General features: G+C 42.7%; 1 protein-coding gene across 4 annotated transcripts; it reads right to left on the bottom strand.

Annotated features, from left to right (window-relative positions):
- PURA (purine rich element binding protein A) lies at positions 38-21,522 on the bottom strand. 4 transcript variants are annotated; one of them, XM_003354297.4, is made up of 2 exons: positions 20,735-21,522; positions 38-14,079 (listed from the first exon to the last, which is right to left on the bottom strand). In XM_003354297.4, the coding sequence occupies exon 2, from the start codon at positions 13,933-13,935 to the stop codon at positions 12,967-12,969; it is 969 nt and encodes a 322-aa protein (XP_003354345.1). In that variant the 5' UTR covers positions 13,936-14,079; positions 20,735-21,522; the 3' UTR covers positions 38-12,966. The 4 variants fall into 4 exon arrangements, with proteins under 4 accessions (XP_003354345.1, XP_003354344.1, XP_005661787.1 ...); XM_003354296.4 differs by lacking the exon at positions 20,735-21,522 and adding an exon at positions 19,787-20,265; XM_005661730.3 differs by lacking the exon at positions 20,735-21,522 and adding an exon at positions 19,917-20,265.

Raw genomic sequence — 21,799 nt, 5'->3', positions numbered from 1 at the left:
TTTAATGAAAAGAATTGTCTTCTTTATACTTTATTTGTTTTCCCATAAGGAAACATTAATGTTTACATTCTTTAATAAAGTTAATCTTACATCAGAATATAACTTAATACTGTCAGCAACAGGGACCACACACAGTAAATAAGAAGCACATTTAAAATAAGTCTGAATTCACATAGATTAACATTTGTTGGTTAATAAAATATCGACAGTATTACAATCTTACAATATTTACAGTAAGAAAAATCTAGAGTAATATATACCTTTCACAGCAGGATTCCTCTTTTTTTAATTATTATTTCTTCCAGTTTGGGATTGTGTACACAAAAAGCTCAAATAAAGCAACTCCGCAATATAACCTTAAAATAATGGCTACTGGGGGAAATTCTATCACAACCATTGAAAATAATGGTGACTTTTCACGGAGTCTGTGGCATCTGAGAACCTAGTTAATTAACCAAAGTCTTGCTCAAACCAGCCTCAGTTACCCAGATTAAAGCTGCAGAACTCCGGCCTTCCCTGACTGCTAAAAACCCAACAGATTTTTCTCAACATGCTATAAGAAAAGAGAGAAAATAGGTTTCAGTTCACACCTCATGGCTAGAAGCCTCCGGCCAGTGCACATTCCCCAACTTATGCTAAAAAGAGGGCCAATTTCATCCCTAAAACATCCTAAGAGTTTCCCCTCCAACCACAGGGCACTTTGACACTGAGCTCCCTCATTCCTCAACTTTCCTGCATTAGGAGAAGGCATGAATTTGGCCCATATAATACATACCAGCATCTTAGAGACTTGGGATCAGGGCAAAGAAATAGACTTGTGCAGTTTGCACCAAGATCAACAGGGAAAATGGAAAGCGATGCACATTTCCAATTAGAATGGCAAGAAGACCCACATCCCTAAACTGGAATTTGGCCAGGGCATCAGAGTTAGCACCCCCTCTCTGAGTACCACAAGCGATCAGGATGTGTGCTCTGGGCCTCCTCCATGAGAGAGCATCTACAGTAAGTAACACCATGTGGGACGTTAGTTCAGTGATGACTCCCAAGAAAGCAGATCCAATTCTTGAAATCTGGGGCTGTCCACAGCACCTGAGGTCACTCACAGAGCTGTGACCTGTCCCAATGCTGCTTACTTTAAGAGATCTGATGGGCACAGAGCACTCAGGGATACGGCTGCTGGCTACTTTGGACTCTAGATCTCACAGGTAATCAACAGGTATCTGGGATTGAATTAGCAAACTGTACCATAGCTCCTTAAACAGACACTGTCAGGTTTGAAATCATGTCAAGCATGAATCTTCACTGTCAGGTCAGAAATCAAAGTGGGTGTCTTCCCACATCAGCCAAGGTTATTTTGTCAAAACCCCAGAGGAGTTGGACAGTTTTTTATGTTGCGCGTGGTTCGTTCACTTATTTCAGTCAAGCCGGACTGGCAAACCAGACTGATTTAGTTAGCTTTGTTTTTTTTTTTTTTGTTTTTTTTTTTTGATTCTTATGTATGTGTTAACCCAAAGCTGTTCTGTTTGGGCTAAATACACTGACAGAGAAAATTCAAACGACAAAAGTTTTCAGCAAACTTCTGCGGCATTTTCTTTGTGGAAGTCAATGCAAGATCTAAAGGTATTTCTACCCAACAAAGTCTGTTTAAGTGTTTAATGTTATTTCCTTTTTAGTCCTATACAGAATGCTATGACTTCTATATAGGTCTGAATGCTGCTCCATGTAGATTCCTTCTGTATATCTAAAAATATATACTTTTCAGTAGTTCAATACATGGTTAATCTTCCCACAGAGGAAGATTTTGTAATCACATGTTGCAAAGTAGAAAAACATCTCCTTTCTAAGAAAGGAAATACATATACTTTCCTATTGTACACTTTTGAATAAGCCCAAAGGCATGCACCAAAAAATCATTAAAACTAATAACATGCACTAAAATGGTGTACAGTTAGACTTAAATAAGGTGCTGATTCTCAATTTTTAAATTTGAAGACATTTCTGTCAGTTGTTGACTCAAAGATCTCCCCCCATCCCACCCACCCTACTCCATGGCATCAAGAGAGAAAAAGAAAAAGTATGCGTAAACCTTTTAACTATTCTTTACAGGGGGGAAAGGGCAGATATACCAACTATTCTATTTATAAACTGGACTCCCAGCTTTAAATAAAACCAATATATACTGGTAAAAATTGTCAAAGCTCAAACATCCAAACAAATGTTGCTAGTAAATAATGTTCTACATAGAGAATAGTTTACTTTGGTTTTATGCACCTTCTCAAAAAAATAATACCGGTGTCCCAGACATCACCAAACGGATGTGTTCCAGCAAAGTTGTAAGGCAAATCTTTTTCTTCCCTAGTGACATCTTATCTCCAAACAGGCAAAAACTAAAATCTTTTGGTGAGGAAGGGGTTAAGATAATAGCTAACCCCTTGGCATCCTGAGCACTGTGGTTTATCAAACTCTACCCTGCTAGAAGCTGTCAGGCACCCTGACCCCTGCCTTGAACCAGGAGTGGCTCCCATGTCTAGAGATGCCCTGATTCCTTAAAAATAACTCAGAACTTTGCGTTTTTCCCATCTGTCTGGATGTTATAATGTCTTACAAAGCTGGCTGCAATGTCACATATTGCTAGTAGGGGCCACCATGTAACAGTAATTCCAATCTGAAATGTTTCAAGCCAATAGTTAGTTCCTAAATTTATCCATTAATTGCATTAAAAATTTCTCTATAGAGTTTTACTTAGAGCAGAGATCCTTAACTGGGGTTTCAGAAGATGTGTGATGCCCCTGAGGTTTTATGCAAAATTATCTGTGTATGCGCATTTTCTTTCTGGGGAGAAGGGTCCACCACTTTTGTCAGATTATCAAAGGTATCTGTGACCCCAAAAAGGGGCTACAGGGATTTAGAGGGATACCCGTAATTCATTTGATACGAGGTTTGGGAAATCGGGGCAAAACACTAAAAATGGCCTCAAAAAAGGTGGGGCCAAATTGTTGATCTTTTCCCTTTATTCATAATTGGGAAATAAGTACTTCAAACTAGGAAAAATAATTAATTAAGCTGATTAACGTCATTTAAAAATAATCAAAGCTACTCTCTAAAATTTTTTCATTTCCACATATGGTAAATTTAGACTCCAAGAAAAGGCTTGGAGACTGAATTTCTCTCTTTTCCCAAAGGAAATTCATAGATATGATGCTGATCATCAGCCACATTCAACCTAAGACAACATAAAACCTAAGACAACTCTAATGATATAAGCCTTTAATTTATGATTTGAGTAAAGGATTATCTAGAGTCAAATACCCATTTGTCAACCTTCATTTCCCAAATTTGGTCCACATTTAGACAACTACCGGGCACAAGGTTTATCTAATAGATTTATCTATTAGATTTCTCAAAATTTATCTAAAATCTGAACAATAGATTTTCTACCATTTAATTAAATTCCACCTAATTAAAAACAGAGTCACAAGGTTCTACAATAGAGTCCAGCCACAAACATTCACACTATGTCAAACTTTCTCATTTCAAATACATCACTGAATTTTCAACAGAATTTGCAAACATAAGATCCAGACTAAATAGCAAAATACGCCAAGAAGAGCATGTCAAGAACTAAAACAGCCCCCCCCCCCCCACCGCTCATCCAGAAACACACTCAGGCATTCCAAAAATAAACCAGATCTGAAAAGAGGCCTCTCACTTGTTGGTTTTAAGTATGAAGCGCCTAAAAGACTATGGGAAAGGGAATATAAAATGAAATAATTAAATAACTTACAAAAAATAAGTATAGCCAAAACACATTCCTTTTCTATTGACAAAACTGTCAAAAATTTTTTTTTGCAATTCTGAACACCTTGCTGCACATTCTCACTAAGACAAAAAATATGTTCACAGGTACACTTTTTGTGTTCTTATTCTTTCTAGAGCACAATCTTGAGGTTATAAGAATGTCTCTAGTTAAAATAGAGTCTCTTATCCCTTGCCACCCTCCCCCCCATCAAAAAGTGAGTCAACCTTGAATTCCAAAAAGGAATATTCATTTAATATAATTATTTCAATACCAGAGATATCACATAGACCATGAGGAAACTCCATGAGTATTATGGAAAACTACATGAAAGAGGGAGCTGCCACTTGCCACCCACTTCACTTCCAGCTCTTATAAGCCAATACCCAGCTAACCTCAAATCTCATTGACTTCAGTGAAAACAAATCAACACTCCAAAACCATGCCATTTCAGGCTGGAAATTGGATCTCAAAGACATCATTTCATATATATATATTTTTCTATCCTAAACTTTCACTTTATTCAAATAGTTTAATAAAACTCACATTTACAAAGGATTTTATTGGCAAATAAAGGCCCATATTAAAAATTTTATCAAAACAAATTTTTGTTCTACATACCTAACACTAAGAAATATGTTCTTGGACTTATAAAGAATATTTAATTGCATATAAGTTTTGCTTTGGGTGGGATATTGAAAACATAATTCTGTAAGAAACTAGAAAAGACTAGAAACAAAAGTGAAAGTGACTAGTCTTAACTTTCAAAAAATCAAGTGCAAAGATAAATAGTGCAAATAATGAAAACTAGAAATTTTATAGGCAACTTTTACATAGACTTTCCTGCTTCTGCACTTTTATATACGGACAACTTTATAAACCCTAACAACTCTATGCAGCATGGAAATGGGCTATCATTTATCTCCATTGATTAGACTCAAGGAAGCCTTTCAAAGACTTGTCTCACAGTCATTTTAATCACTGGTTCTTGACACAGGTTTGGGAATTCACTTCTTTCAAAACAATTCCTAAGGGAGGGATTATTTAGGAATGCTCTGCACTGACTTAAGTTCTAGCACATAACTATTATAATTTAAAACATGACACACAATATTACGTGAAAATCATCCTAAGAGCCAACGCGACAGAGTAAGTTAAAATAAAAATGACCCTGCTATTATTAATGTATTTGACATTTGTAAAAAAAAAAAAAAAAATCCGAATACAAAATCAGAACCTCTTTTTTAAGTTATTTTTAAAGAGGTTTTTATCACTAACATATACAGATTTGGGTAAAATGCAATTGGAAAGTAATCTGTCAAAATCACTGAGGGCAAGTCCATAATAAACTAGAAAACAGAGTTAATCCAAATATACTTATTTAACTTTAAAAACAAATATTAAAGTAATTCTTCATCTTAAATAATTTAAAATGCTCCTGGGATACTGGGAACAGAGATCTAGATACTATCAGTTCACCCCATAAAGGACGTCAATGAATTCTCAAGATGTACTAAATTATATTATTAACATTTGCCACTACGGAACTCTTGGGAATTCTACAATTTTAAAGTAACACAGAAAATGGGAAAACAAACAGAAACTTGAGTTTGGGGAGGTATGCTGTCTAATTTCAGAAAGAGTATTACTGAGGGTCTCATAAGGTCCACAATGTTAAATGGTTGCTAGGATTGCAAATATAGAAGAAATAGAAAAGACACCTAAAGATGCAACTTAATGTTTTTATCCAACTTATTGTCCTCTTCTGGAAATTTACATGGACCAAAGGCTCAAGGTTCTGTAAAAGCAAGGCATAATATGGATCTTTGTGGACTGAAAAATCAAATAATTTGATCGGAAGAATATTCTGAAAAGCAAAGGCAAACTACATTTAACATGAGCCCAGGAGAAGAGTCTGTATGATAAATACTTTGGATAGTTTAAAAATGCTAATTGTGAAAAAGTTTGAAGTTTTCTTATTTCTTGGCCTCAAAATAACATCTCTAGCATCAACCTGTCTTGACCAGAAAAGTTGCCATTTCACAATTGTGCTATATGTCCAAAAAAGCAAAGATCCTACCCCTGAAAACAGATTTGTATAATGCATCATCATCGTGACACCTAGTTACAGACCAACAGCTTTCTCATAACCAACAAGGGACCCATTTTTTCTCTTTTACTGAAACTTCCTTAGTGAATATCAACTTCATTGTCCTTAGCAAACAATTCTCATTTAAGACTCCACCTCAGTGTCCTTTCCTACCTCCAATAAAAATTTCTCACTCTTGACCTCCAAACCATTCCCTTGTATACCTCTCACAGTCCCATTCATGAACACATTAAACAGCTCTCCCCTTTCTGCTCTCAAATTTCCAAACCAGTAAGTCTCAGCTTCCAGAACTTACCTAAAATACACATACATCTTACTTTCTTCAATTCACAAATTTCTTAAACAATTTCGATGCTCTCCAAACCGCCAACTTCAGACTATAGGGAAAAGAGCAGTCTGAAAAAACGGCCCTTAAAATACAGAAATCTTCCTAGGATCAGTTAGCTATGTCCTAAGGCAGGAGTCAGCAATTTCTTTACTTCCCCCTTAAGGAGGTAATCTGGAGTACCACTGGCAGGCCTATGCCAAGGAGAAGAAAAAAGTAGAGAGAAACAAGGAAAAAGGAGGATGGGAAAAAGAAAATGCCAGTGTATGTGGTAGGGAGGTAGGTCGAATAACACCAACAACTACCTGCATTGGAAACTGCCAATCCGCTCCAGCTCAATGGGAGCTTGACCTGTTCCCCCAACATAAGTCTATTAATTCATGAACTGATGGCCAACACTGTCTGAGCTGGTCAAAGTGAATACCTAAGTCACCTATCCCATAAGTTTGACTGCCCGTAAGTTTCATTCATAATAAGGACATCTTTTCTTAAGTCTTAGGATCCTTCCGGTTAATCCAGTTTAGAGCAAAACACATGCTAATAAGAGTATTTCCATGTTTCTCTAAATTGTAGAATATAAAGGTTTGGTCCTTGAACTTGTAGGCTTCTTGAATTATTAAAGTGCACCCTAAATCAAGACAATTAAACTCTTTAGCTTATTTTTTTTTTTACAGAAAAATGCTACAAAAATTTAATTAATAAGCAAATTACTAGTAATCATCAAAATGACACTGTAGTCATGAAAATGCAAAACTCTTGCGATTCCAAAATGAGTAAAATATTTCTGGTCCATAAGAAGTAACTTTATTTTACACAGAGGATCACCACCATGTTTCTACCTATCAAACAAGACAATTTTCCACAAAAGCAAAGCACATCAGGAAAAAAAAAAAAAAAAGAAGAAAGAAAAGAAATGCCAAACACGATATGGGGACAAAATAAAAATAAATGAGTAGCTACGAAATTCTTTTTAAGAAAAATGTTTCTACAAGTAACCTTTGCCATGCTCAACTTTACTAAAGACGTGAACTGCCTAGGACCATTCAACATCAAAACTTGGTGGTCAGTTTAGCAGCTGAAAGATGACAAACTGTTGGCTTGAAACCGGTCATATATTTCACTCTCCACCTGGGTGTTCTTGCATTATGAAATTCTACCTGACTCATGCTAATGCTAGTTTAGATGATCTTCACCTAGTCCATAATAATGAAATTTCTGCTCAAAAAGAGTCTGTCAAATGGCCTAGGCCTTAAATTTAGCTTTTTTTTGATCTAATAAGTTCAAATATTAAAATCAGCTTTTCTTAAAAATTTATCATAAATTCTTTATAGTAATTAATGCTGCTGGGTGTAAACAGTAATTCTAACAGCAGTGATCACTAGCTTTATGTAATTTCATGATGAATGGCCTAAATTTAGTCAATTTGCAATGAAAATAAACAAGTATAATGTATGATTTAAATGTGGATAAACTTTAAAAACTCTGCACAAAGAACTTTAATGAACTTATTCACTTAAGCAATAAGTGAATTAAGCAATTCCAATAATCTTTCCTACTCATTCCACTCTCAAGGGGAATATGTGTGTGTGTGTGTGTGTGTGTATACATACATATATATGTATGTCTGTATATACATAGACATACATATTATATATATAGTATTCAAATTTAGGGATCATCCACAATAAATGTTATACTCAGTTATCACCAATTTTGCCCTAAGTTGCTAAATATTCTCATTTTAGCATCCTTTTACATAGAAAGCAGAATCTCATTTGGATAGTGAAAAGGGAAAAAAGTCATTAGATTTGGTATCTCACTTTTTATGGGGAAAAAAAAAAATCTTAAAAGTATGCTGACATGTACAGTAAAATGAATCCAGTGGCTATGAAAGCCACCAGAGAAACAGCTTCAGAAATCCCCATTCTAAAATCACGTGGAAATGTGTACGTAACATGAAAAAAAATAAGTGCGAATATCGAAGAGAGGGTGAACCATGTGTGGAAGATAAAAATAATCACGCTCATGGTGGGGTCAACCATGACTGGCAGATAACCCAAAAATCATAAAAGAAAAATGTGTTAGTTTATAAAGTTTCAACATTGCCAAATGCAAAATGTTAAAACACAGAAAGAAATGAACGCGATAACCCCCACAAACACTGTTTCATAAGAAAAAAGGTAGGAAAAAAGTGACCTATACATCTTTTTAAATATACCAACTCTTAACTGACTTAGAGACTATATAAAGTGCTTGGGCCATGGTGCCCACCCAGATTTCCATTATCAAAGGACTTATACGTTCCCCTCCCTTCCACCCCAATTTAGTTGTTTTCCTGCAGAAAAAGTACAGCATTCCTATATTAATAAGTATAAGAAAAGAAAACAGTGAGTACAACTGATATATATCCATTGACTTTTATTACAAATGTACTTGATCACTTGGCTTCAAAAAGTTTAAAATCAATACCCTATTTTCTGTATGCCAGTACAAAGCAAACTGTTTTACAAATTAAATACTAAAAATTTGACAAAAATATTAAAATTTGATGAAAAACAATTATAAAAATCCTTAATCTCTCTCTCTTCAAAAAAGGAGGCAGTCTTCCCAGTCCTATAGTACAATATTAATAATACTCACCATTTTAGAATAGGTAGCTAAATTATATTTTTCTGTTAGCATACAAAACTTAGACTAATAGATTTTATCTGTATATGCTCCAGTTAAGTTTGTGAATGCCATCTGATTGCAATATAATCAACTATCTTTAATCGAGTCCTAATTTACATTATTTAATAATTTGCATAGTTTAAAAGGGATAAAGGTTATTCTATAACTAATTATATCATAGGCTATTACAGTGCTATTTTTCAAGGCAACAAGTATTTGCTCCCAAATGAAATTATTTGTCTTCTTTAGGCAGGGGTTAAAATTACTAGCAGCTTTCTCCATTACCTGAAAAATCAAACTGGAATAGTTATCCATCTCTAGATGTGAAGATCTAAAAAACACACTGATATATTTTCTACTCTGAGTCAAACTTCAACCCCTGCATGGGACAACTAGAAAGTGAGACTTTCAAGGTTTTTTATTTCCCTGTTGGGTTTGGTTTCTACTCTCCATGGCTTTTGAGAAGCTGGAAAAGTTTGTCTTTCCTGACTCACACTGTCCTTTTTTTTTCCATTTGGCAAATATTCATCTACCTCCAACCTGTATCTAGTGGAGGAAAAGCCAACATGACTTTTCTTGTGAACTTCCTTTGTTGTCAAAGGCATGTGTAATGATTTCTACAGTTCTGGTTAGTTAACTTTAGCTCCCTCTGTGGTTGGATGACTGCTGCTTCCAACATCAGCATTATAAATAGGAGGCACAAATAAAAAGTATCTTTAAAAAAGATTTGGTGACTTAAAAGGAAAACAAAAACAAAAACAAAACAAAACGAACAACACCAAACACACACACACATAATATGGGCATTTCAAATCTGGTGGCTGATCTCTGGATTAAATTACTTGACAGTGTCTCTCATTTTAAAGAACGCAATGCATTTCAAGTGTTCTTTTATACTTAGGCAAGTAATATAGTTTAACCAAGCTCTTGGACCTTAATTGTAAGACAAAAGCAGATCATTAAAAATAAGGCATACTTGTCATGAATTAAGTTTTGTTTACTTGGTTTTGGCACATTTGATCATACTGTCTTCTATGAATAACACATATGGTCAAATATACCATTTCCTTTTTTTGTTTCAACACAAACAGGGTTCACCAACTAGTAAAATAAAAACAAGGAAAAACTCCAACATAAAACACTGAGATATAGAACCATGGTAAAGTACTGAGCACCTGGGGTGGGGGGTGAGAAAAGGAAGGAGCAGGAGAGGGGAGAAGGGAAGGCTGGGAGGATACTTGGGGAGGTAAAGTGAGATGCAAAAAAAGAGCATCTTTACAGTCAATAGTCTTTTCTATGATCACGTCTTAAGTCTTAAAAGATCTGCATGTGGATTTCTTTTTAAACCCACTGACCATAAATCAGACACTGGTTTCAAAATCTTAGTAAGATTGTGTTTAACTGTTATATAGTGTGAAGACAATTGCACAATGCATGTGCTTCTTGATCCGGTAGGATTCCAAGCAGAATCTGGAGTCTATAGGTAAGAAAGGCTTCACTTTAGGTAACTCGGACCCTAAAGAAAACCTCATGAAAGAACTCGCATCTCAAAGAAAGGACACTTTGCCTAAGTTTGCTGTGTTTTTGTTGACTTGCACTACTTATTGCTGGCTACCATGAAACACTGATCTAGGAGTACTCCAACAACCTGTAGTACAAGGCTTAACTTCAAGAAGCTATAGTAAACAAGAGACAAAATCAAAGCAATTCTCTTTCCTAACTAGTAACAGCACAGAGAATGCAGTCTTTTCCATATCACAGTTAAAGTACAGTGAACAAAACAGCTCAACAAACCTTAAGACAAAAAAGTGCAGGTTATTAATGTTTACATGCAGTTGATAAGCATTCCAAATGTCACATTATGCACTGTAGAAGCTCAACTTTACTATATGGAAAGAAAAATGCACCTTGGGGGAAAGGGAAAAGCAATTTAATCATTTCCAGTGATTTTTGTAAGTAAAGAAACTCCTAACTATTTTACGGTCACCTCATATTTAACATTGTATGAATATTAAAAGCAAACAATTTAATGGGAAAATGCACAGTACAATGGAAATAGCTTGTTATTCAACACATACAGTAGATCTCAAAAACAAAGACAACACACTCAACCAGGGAGCTTAAAAATACCAACTCAAAACCCAAAGAACCAGCAGAAAAAAAAAAAAATCCTTCAAAAAGACAACTTTTTCACCTTCCTAGGCCAATGCTTTACAATGTGAGAAGCATGATCCCTTCCAGCTCCTACAGGTGGTGTCTTCTACATACAGCAGTTAGATCTACACGGCTGGATTTGCCAAGAAAACAATTCCATCCCCAGAACTCTCTATGTCAGACAAGATCCTTTTTTTTTTTTAAACCAAAATACTTTCTACAGAATTCCAAACCAAAATGTACTGTTTAAGGCATCTTTTTTTTATAACATTTTCTCTTCACTCAAAGATGATAGTCATGCAGCAGTTTAATGATAAAAATATATTAATATTTTACTATACAGCAGCAAGAAGTTAGTTGTCAATTAAAAGCACACGAACATCTTTAAATGAAAACCTGTAAAAGACTATCGTTACAAACAATTTCAGTTTGGAGGACACCAGCTTTGTAAAGTGCTCTCCTAAGCTTTGCATTTTCATACCCTACACCTTGAATATATGAGTTATAGAACATACTTTTGATAAAAGGCTTGTACACTTGGGGAACACAAATACATTAGCATATAATGTAGCCAGTAATAACTAGCACCACAGCTACATGGAAATCCTTTACATACACCAACTTGGCTTTCACTTTTAAAATGAAGCTCAGAATCCATGGCTCAGTAGGATAACTATAATTGTGTTGCTCTGCTTTTTAACAGGTCTACATAAGTTAATAGCACTGGCAAAAATCAAAGGGTAGCTTCAGACTTCTTACAAGTTTAGGAGACAGTGCTAGTGACCACAAATAGACTCACTACCTGATGTCCAAGAACAGGTTCACTGGAAATTGCTGCACGTTAGTTTTTAAAATCTTTCTACACATAATAAAAAAAATATATTATGAACAATACAAGTACATCTCATATACACAATAATGACAAAACGCCTACTCAGTCAAAGCAAACAGATGCAGAAAAATATTATGGGAGATTTCCTTTTCTTTCTCTTTTTTCTTTCACTATTTGAATAACTTTGGTTCCAACCATAAAAATCACAACTTAGCAAATTTCATTTAAATGCCTTTTTTAATAATTTCTTCATGTTCACAGAAGTTTCACTGACCATTTTTTTATGTTTAAGGTCCAGATGCAATGCATATTGTATAAAAGAGAGCACTTATTGTTTACCTTGCATGAATTAAACCTACGTACCTTTAACTCTACAAACTTCTGCATAACATTTAGACAAAGCTCAGACACACAGCATGCCTAGCCCTCATATATATACACATCTCTAATCACAGGTATATAGGGTGTCAAATATACTATAATAACCTCCATGTAAGGTTTGAAATTTGGTAACAAAATGAGAAAAACTAAAAATATTATTTTACGTGTTCTAAAATATCTCTTTTTTGTGCTAAAGTCAAATGTTAGCTCAACATGAAAAGGACTTTTATATAATTCAGCAATATTATAATCTTGACCATTTTGCAAACACTTTTAATAATAATAGCTTAAACGTGTACAAAAGTTCTTGGTTAATTAGGGAAATAAACACTCAGTTCTTTATATTTTTTAATCAAGTAGGAAACACAGTTCATATAATGTTATTACTTTTTGTATTTTTTTTGTTTTTTTTTTTTTGTTTTTAGCAGCTGCTTACTGTTTTATATGGTGGATAAAGTGGACAACATCCAGCGATGGGTGGCAAGTCAAGAAGAGAAACTGTCAGTTGGTGGAGGTTCTGTGGGTGGTGCTCCCTTGGAGTTAAGAGTTATTATTTTTTTTTTTTTACTTTTTTACTTTTTATTTTCTCTCTTTCTTTACAGTATATTTTCTCTGTTGTGGCTCTGTGTGTGTGTGTGTGTGTGTGTGTGTGTGTGTGTGTGTGTATGCATGTGTGTGGGGTTTTTTTGCCAGTTTGATCAATCTTCTTCCCCTTCTTCCTCACCCTGCAGCAGCAGGGTGGCAGCGGCGGTCTCCTCCTGCTGCTGCTGCTGCTGCTGGTGGAGCTGCTCACAGGCGGCTCGCTTCTCCCTCTGCTTCTCTTGGATCTTCTTCATCTCTTCCGAGTACTTGCAGAAGGTGTGTCCAAACTTGGCCCACACCTTGTAGGGCACGGTGATGGAGTTGCGGTAGGTGGGCTTCACCTCGCTCACGCGCATAAACACACCGTACTTGTTGGAGCCCACATCGAAGAAGAAGCGCTTGTTGTCCACAGTCAAGGAGGTGCCCTCGGGCAGCTCGGCCGGCTCCTCCTCCACTCCGTAGTCGTCGATGAGCTTGGCCAGAGCGTCGCGGAACTCGATGAGCCCCTGTGCGGGCAGTGCAATGGTCTGGCCCTGCGTGGAGCCCAGGCCGGGCCCCCGGTTGACCGTCTGGCGGATGCGCAGGAAGCGGCCGCGCTGGTTCTCCTTGAGATCCATGTAGTACTTGCGGTTCTCGCGCACCAGGAACTCGCTCTTGAGCGCCCGGCGCGGCTCGTCCTGCGCCTGGGCCAGGTCGGGCGGCTGGCTGGGGCCCAGCTGCGCGTAGTGCTCGATGAAGTCGCCCAGGTAGTCGCGGAACTCCACGGCCACTGACATGGAGAGAGTGAGGCGGCTCTTGTTGCCGCCCGCGCCCACCTCGGCGATCTTCAGGAAGCGGCCCTTGGCGTTCTGCTTCACGTCCAGGTAGAAGCGCTTGTTCTGGATGTCCACCCGCTTGGAGGCCAGCTCCTGCGTCTCGTGCTGCAGCCCCCCCGGGGCCCCGCCGCCGCCGCCGCCACTGCCGCCGCCGCCCCCGCCGCCACCACCGCCCCCGCCGGAGCCCGAGCCCGAGCCCGGGTGCCCCAGGGAGCCGCCCGAGCCCAGCGCCGCACCACCCTGCTCGCTGCCGCTGTCTCGGTCCGCCATGATGCTGCGCTCCGCCGCCGCGCCGCCGCCGCCTGCCGCTCCGCCCGCCGCCGCCTCAGCCGCCTCAGCCGCCGCTGCTTTCCCTCCCCGGCTCCGCCTGCTGCCGCCGCAACCCCCACAGCCAGTCAGCCACTCTCGCGAGATCTGCGGGAGAGACGAGACAGACGAGACCCGGTAACAGGGCACTGACTCCCCAGTACAGTAGCAGGGCGCCCTACTGTACGCGCCCACCCGCCCGCCGGCACGTGACCGGCGCCCCCTCCCCGCTGCCAGCCCCCATCCGCCCGCCCGCCAGGCGGCGCCCACCCGCCCGGCCCTCACCCTACACCCCTGGCTGGGAGGGGGGAGCAGGACGCGCCGCGTCGCAGCTGCTGCCGCCACCGCCACTGTGGCTGTCGCTGTTGGCCAGACCCTGGGCAGCCTCGGCCCGGGGTTGTTGGGGGACTAGGGGTGAGACGGGAACTGCCATTCCGGGCACAGGGAGCAGGCCTGAGCTCTGCTTGCCAGTGACCCTAAAGAGGATGTGGGGGGGGAGGGGCCTGCGTAGCGCAGTTGAGCCCGCTGCAGAGAGGGGACACCGAGTCACGGCCACCCCCTCCCCTGCGGGTCCTATCCAGAACCAGACCCAAGCCCAGACAGGCCCACCCTTCGCCTGGCTGGACTGTCTCCTACCGCAGAGCCCTGGCCGCAGAGGCGGGCGAGGAAGGGGAGAGGTGTTGCGGCGGTAACCCTTAGCTGCAGAAAGGGCTGCCAGGGATGAGGACCGGGCGCCGGCAGCAGTGGCGCGGAGCAGCAGACACCTAGCCCGGCCCTCCCCTTGCTCCCGCCGCTCCCCCTCCCCGCGCAAGGCAGCGGCTCTGGCCTCAGATGATCCCGCTCCCCCTCCCCCCAACCGCAGCCCCGCACAGTCGGGCGGGCGGGCGGGCGGGCGCACTCACCGGCAGGGGGGAGCCGAGCAGAGGACGGCAGCCGCACCAGGGCCGGGGTGCCCGCAGTGCCTGTTCCCATTGGCTCTGCCCTTCTCCCCAAGCAACAATCAAAAAGAAACCCCACACTCACCCCCAAACCTCCAAACAAACCCCTTTGGGACCAGGACGGCCCGCCGGCCTCCCCCTCCTCCTTCCGAGATTTGGGGAAGGGGGGCACCCTGTTCAGCGCTGAGCCCAGCCTTAGTAGCCGGCCAGCTCTGCAGATGAACCAGGCCCTGCCGAGCCTTCAGCCCCTGGCCCACTCTTGCTCTCTGCAAGGACCCAGAATGGAGAAGAAAACCAAGCAGGCTTTAGGAAATTCACAAGCTAAAAATGTCAGGAATTTCCTGGGAAACGCAGTTCCTTACGGGACTCATTAACGCAGGTTCGCTCGCCACTTTCACTCCTCCTCCCAGATACTCCTAAGTGTCAAGGAGAGCCCCCATCTCTCAAAAAGTCAAACATTAAATGATCACTGGATTTTAGGCAGGCAGGCAGCTAGGTTACCAATCATTACTTAACCAATGACAGCTAAAGGGGGTCTTCTCTGGTCTCAGAAGTAATTGACTTCTCTCTTCCTAGATTTGAGGCATCATCTAGGGCCTATTTTCCTTCTCCTAGATAGACAGGGAATGCTATACTCCCTCACCGCACTCTGCAGTCCTAGCAGCCGTGGGAAAGGTAAGGCCTATGTCCAGGGGATCTCCTGCCTATGCCCCCACACGCTCCCCATCACCTTCTGCAAGGCACTTAGTTAGAGGATACAGACCTTACAGCCCCAGCCCTGGCTTTCTCAAGCACGAACTGCTGCCTTCATCCTGAGAAACTATGTCTATCTCATTGGTAGGCTCCATTCCCAGGGAACACCCCTCACCCGCTGAAAGTCAGGAGACTTGCCTCCCTTCACTCTTAGCCCCAAAGACAACTAAGTACCTGGTTGCCCAAGCTTCCTGGAAAAGAGAGGGGTAAAGAGAGGACTAATGATCAAGAAACCCAGACCAGTCCAGGGCATAAGCCTTGACAATGCTTAAGACCTTAAGGTCCCCTGATCTATTCCTTCAACTCCTGGGCAAACCTGCCTGCTAAATATTCACAGCTTCCTTTTTCTCTTAGCAAGGCCCCCATTCAATCCAACACTGGTTACTACAGCTCTGGGCTGAGGTGAGCTACTTCCCGCTAAAGAGGAAGAAACAGGGCAGAACACCCAGGCTCCCAAAAAGCAAACTGGGGTAGTCCTGTGAACCAGCCCCAGAACCACCCACCTGTCCAGTCGTCCCTGAAATGGCTCTGTGAAGAAGAGGCCCACTCTGAGAGAGAGACATCCAGGTTTGGGGCCCCATAAAGAACTTCCCCTCAGTTTGGGGGCATTCTTTAGCACCGCGTAGTACCCTTTCCGTGCTGACTTTCCTCCGCTCCCTACCCTGTCCCCAGGTCTGTCGGGTGGGGGATACAGGAACTACTGACGGACTTCCCACCACACAAAAATACAAGTGCGAAGAAGCGGCGGCTCCTGGAGGTTCGCAAGGCGGCGATCAGGACCCTGGATAGACCTCGGCCCCAAAGAGGGTCACAAAAGCTGAGTGGCAGGGTCTCCGTACGGAACTGGGCGGGGCATGATGCTCCCACCGGTAAGCTAAGACTAAGACCAGGCTAAGACCGATCTAGAAGAGCCAGAGTCCCTCCTCAACGATTTACACCTGGCGCTGAACCAAGCCCTTACCCCCTCAGGAGAGCTCAAAGCAGCCAAGCCAACAGGGCTGCGAAGAGGGGGCACACCCCTGCCAGTCCCTGTCACTCTTCCACGTAATGATCGCTTCCCCCGGGACAAAAAAAAAAAAAAAAAAAAGGGCTCAAAATTTCCTGCCTTCTTGAACCAACTTTGGACTCTAAATCTTGCCCTCCTTTCCAAACATTCTGAAGCGGTTCGAGTTTGGGAATGCCCTGATTTTCTGAAAAAGTGACTGCCATCGGACCTGAGTTCTTAGTTCCCTAGCTCAGAGGCAACTGATGAAGTTTCTAGACAAAGCACAAGTTCAATATCATTTGCACACATAAACTGGGAATTTTAAGCTCAAATCAGCAAAAAACTGAGATCTGAATCTCTCCACAGAAATATGTACTTGTTTTATGCTGTTTATTATATATGCATAAAATTTTGCCACCATATATCAGCTTCTTGCCAACTTTATAAATGTATCTAAAAAGCAAACAATGGTAATAATACCTTCTCCAAAATAATACAATGATAAATAGGCTATTTAGCACATTTTCACTACTCAAACAAGAGAGTTAATTTCAGGACAAGCCTGTAAGAGTGGGCTTTTGGTCCGAATGGGAGCGGCTGGTGAAAGGCAGCTTTCCTTAAGCTATAGAATACTGTACCCTTAAAAGGCAATCTGAAAGAAAAGTCTTCAAACAGAGTTTAGACCTTTAAACAGAATTTCAAAGCTAGATTTGCATCTCAACATTGAAAATCCATCAACACATTTATGGACTTAAAAACACTCCTAGCCATTTGTTAATTACCTAAACAACATGGTAACTCCAGTAAATGAAAAGCCAGTTCAAAGGTCCAGATGTTTGCATGGTTACTTTAAAACAAATAGTTGTAGAATTAAAATTATAATTTCAATACAATGAAGGCAAGAAAAAGGGAAAACGAAAAATAGTAATATGCACAAAATATCTGTGTTAATGAAAAACCATCCAAAATATTCCTTTTCTTCTCAAAGTGTGCTTACATTTTTAAAACCTGAGAAACATCCCTAGACTTAGGATGCTCTTTTATTAACGCTACACACACAATTTGAAGAGAATAAAGATTGCTTCTTTCTAATCCCTCTACCTCTACATCTTTAACAAACTCTTACCAACAAAAATCTGTTCGAAAGTGAAATAATAGGCTGAACAAGAAGGAAAAGAGCCTCATTTTCCTCAGCCTCCCTACGGGTGAATGTGAAATAACCCCAATTCAGCTTTGGGTTTTAAAAGTAAAAGTTAACATACGCATTTAGAAAATAAACCTGAAGAGAGGGAATGTACCTCTGGGTAATAAACCCTTCTGATTCTGGAGTTGACAACAGAAACAACATGCTCATTAATATTTCACCGAATCACAGATTTCCCAAATAAAAGAGAAGCAAAAACATTAGAACTTGTGTTTTCAAGTGCTACTTAGGTTAAATGCCTGTCTTAAACCAGACAATTATCTTCAGTACCCAAATCATTAAAACTAACTGGAATGTTGTACTGCAACTGTTCAAAGTGGCGAAATTACCCATTTCTTCTCATGGCTAGCTCCCAAGGAATTGAAGGGAAACTCTCAAGTAAATCTTAACATTGAACAACAACGACTAATAGTATTTCATCAATCATTTTTAAAAAGCCTGTTCCCCTTCTATAGTTCGGTTATCTTTAAAACTCTGCCTCTCCAAAGCTATTTCAATGTTGAGGGTTAAAGATATGAATTAAACATTTAAAATCTGAAGAGAACAATCCATGTGATAGAATCCTTGCATTTCACAAAATGTTATTTTAAGCATTTGCAGAGTTAAATAAATGTAGCACACATTCTAAATCCGATCAAAGATTCCAAGAACCCGACATTTTATGTACCAAAAGGTCCAAACAGAACCGATGCAAATGTCAATCGCTCTCTCTCGGCTGATTCTTAAATGGTTTCACTCGTACCCAGAGGAATGAAATCAGCAACCCTCTCCACACACTCTAGTCAACACTCCAATTTTCAAAGCCGCAATTCGAAAACGTCAGTTTGGGCGGGGAGCAGTGAGGGTCTTGAAGAAATCAAAAAATTCATTTCCTCCTCCGACAGGTCTACCAAAAAATGGCAAACCAAATTCAGCCCATTATACAGCACGGGGACCTCCCTTCCAAGGGCACGGGACACAAACACAGACGCCGCTGCGAAAGCGCCTGGCCCGACAGAAACGTTAAGGGGGCCAGATAAGAACGAATTAGAAACCTCAAAAGGGTCCCGCTGAGACAACGAAAATCAAAGTACCATTTATTCAGGGGTAGACAGCAACGAACCCAAGAAAGTTTCCCTCGCCGGACTCTGGGGCCTTTCTTTCTATCCAAATTCAGGCTCAAGGCAAATATATTTGTGGAAGTCCCTGCCCCTATTTACGTCTCAGCTGCTGCCGGGGCCCCACCATCGCTCAAAGGGCAGCCTCTCCAACTTCACATCCGTTCCTCTGGCCCTCGGACAGAGGCAGAGGCGGCTACGGAGCTGAGCGAGCTCCGTGGGGCGGCGAAAACGCCGTGTTCGGGCCACCCATCCTTGGGCCTGGCTTCATCTGCGATGTCAGCACCAATGTATTTTTTATTTTTACAACGCATACTGGGCGGGTGTATGCATTGCGGGGGTGGGAGGGGGGGGTTCAACAGAGGAAAGGAGGGGTTGGTAGTGGAGCCTAGAACCCTCCTTCCTCTCCCCTCCTGCCAGGATTGCCGGGCAGGGAGTGTCGGCCAGGTTTGGCGCACTGTCCCAGGCCCCAGGCGAAGGTGGCTAGAGGGACTGGGGCTTAGGCATCGCTAGCAAACGGCATCATTGGTGGTCTCCAGCGTCTGCCGAGGTAGGATTGCCTTTTTTCCTTTTCCTTTTCTTTTCTTTCTTTTTTTTTTTTTTTAAAGGGGCGTGTGATTTTCTTCTTTTTTGGAGATGGGAGGGAGTTTGTCCCTTCGAGCGCTCGGGAGGGAGGGGGCGCGTTGCTGCACTGCCAGGGTCCCCGGAGGGAGGGTGCGGGGACGTCTACAGCGCTCCAGTCATTATTCCTGGGGCATAAGAAAACACTAAGAGGGGACAAAGTGGGCGGCACCTCGAGCTAAGGCAGTGGCAGCAGAGAAGGTCGCGAGGGGCTTACCGGGGCGGGCGGGCGCTGTCCTGCCGCAGGTGAGGGAGGGCGCGGGCTGGAGGGAGGGAGGGCGCGCGCGAGGCAGGCGCGAGGCAGGCGCGAGGAAAGGGGGAGGGGAGGAGGGCGCGCGCGCGCACACCTGTCCTGGACAGCGGCGCGAGCTGAGCTGCGCCTCACTCGGGCTCCGCCGGCTGAGGAGGGAGAAAGGCGGGCTGGCAGGCGGGGGCGGGACGCCGAGGGGAGGAGGAGGAGGCGGCTCGGATGGCTGGCTCGGCTCTCGCTCGTTCTCCCTCCCGCTGGCAAGTCCGGCTCACACCCTGCCTCTCCCGCTCACTCACAGCCCCCTTGGCTCTCCCTCCTCCTCCTCCTTCCCCTGCGGGATCCGCTCGCCGCCGCCGCCGCCGCCGCAGACGGCAAGTCGTGGCAGCCAGACGTCGGCGCGTAACCCGGCGCTCCGTGCGTGACTCCGGGCGACGTCAGCGCGCGCTCCCCGCTACCCACCATCTCCCCCCCACCTTCCTCCCGTGGCTCGCGCCCTCCGCCCTCGCGTCCCTCCGTTTCAGTTGCCGCCGCGGCGGCGGCTGCCGAGCGCGCTCCCTCCGCCCCCCAGCTCGCGCGTGCGCGCGCCCTCCCGGCCGTTGGCGCGTCAACAGCCTGCGGCCCAGGCCTTGAGGCGGGTCTGAGAAGGGGGCTGCCTGCCGCTTCTCGGGCCGCACTTTCTCCGCCCACCTCCGGTAGCGCCCCCCGGAGGATTTATTCCTCGTTGGGCTCAGAGGGCGGAAGCCAGGCTCAGACGGGGACAGAACCCTGTAGGGCCTGCGTCAGCTCCAGTTTAGGGCCCTCAGCGTCGTTGTCGGTGCCGCTACCGCTCGGTCACCCCCCCCCACACACACACATCCCGTTCCGCCCGCATCTTTCTGGAGGCGACAAGCCTTTCATCGCCCGGGAGGGTCTCACCTTGGCCTTCAGACGCGCGTCCAGAGGGGCTAGAAGGGCGGAATTAGCATGAAGAAGAAGGGGCTAGTCCAAGTTCAGGCTCTAGCCCCAGGAATCCTTGACAGGAAGCGTGGGGTGGCAGCCCAGCCTCCCACGCAGTGTAGGTGAAACTGGGCCCCTTTGAGGGACTGTGACTAAGGACAAAACCCTGATAAATATTACTTATGCGTCCTTGGGTCGAGAGGGAGAGAGTAACAGGGACGAGTTCATTTTCAGAAATTGCTATACTAGGGTGAAATGTAGAACTGTAAAAAGTCCTTAAGAGTTTTCTTGAAATCTTAACCAAATTTGACAAGGTTTTTGGTACATGTTAACTTTCCCCCTCACTTTGGATACTGCCACATCTCCATCCTGCAACACTGCGTACGAAAATTATGGACTGCAAAATAAGCAGAAAATAGCCTTGCCCATCTTTATCATTATTTAAATAACTCTCAGGGAAGTCAATCTGTGATTAAAGAAAACTGAATCATTGTTTTAGCTTATTTAACTGAATATATTTTGAGGTTACTTTGCAGTACACCGTGAGGTACTCTTATTAGGCAAAAGGAGACTTTTAAACTCATTTAATTATAGGACCTTTTCCAAGAAGCTTATCTAGCTAAGACTTAGAGGCAGATAGAAGAGAGGGGAAATTAACCCCATTTTATAGATGAGAAAATTGAATTACAAAAGTATGTCAGTTGTTGAGAGTTGCATGGAGTCTGTCACCCAGAGGAGGAAACACCATGCATGGGTCTTTTATTACCAGCTTTAGCCACTAAACCAGAAGTTCCTCAATAGTTTTACTTCTAGATATCTTTTAATCCCCCCCCCCCCACACACACTTTATGTATTAGAGGAAGCGACTGAGGTCTGAGAGAAATTTGGGGGATATTCTTGGAGACCTCAAATCACAGATCATTTTAAAGGGTTTGAATTTGAAAATTTCTGCCATGGAAAATGACAGCAACACTTCATTGTGAAACAAGCTTCCCTACTAACAAAACAATGTTTTTTTTTAATCCCTAGGTATGAGAAATGTTT

This window comes from Sus scrofa, chromosome 2 (genome assembly GCF_000003025.6).
Source record: "Sus scrofa isolate TJ Tabasco breed Duroc chromosome 2, Sscrofa11.1, whole genome shotgun sequence".
Classification (NCBI taxonomy): Eukaryota; Metazoa; Chordata; class Mammalia; order Artiodactyla; family Suidae; genus Sus; species Sus scrofa.
This window is presented reverse-complemented; position numbering and strand designations above follow the sequence as displayed.

Bases quoted from the DNA above. Each gene is read 5' to 3' on its own strand.
- PURA (XM_003354297.4), bottom strand. From the start codon at position 13,935: ATGGCGGACCGAGACAGCGGCAGCGAGCAGGGTGGTGCGGCGCTGGGC.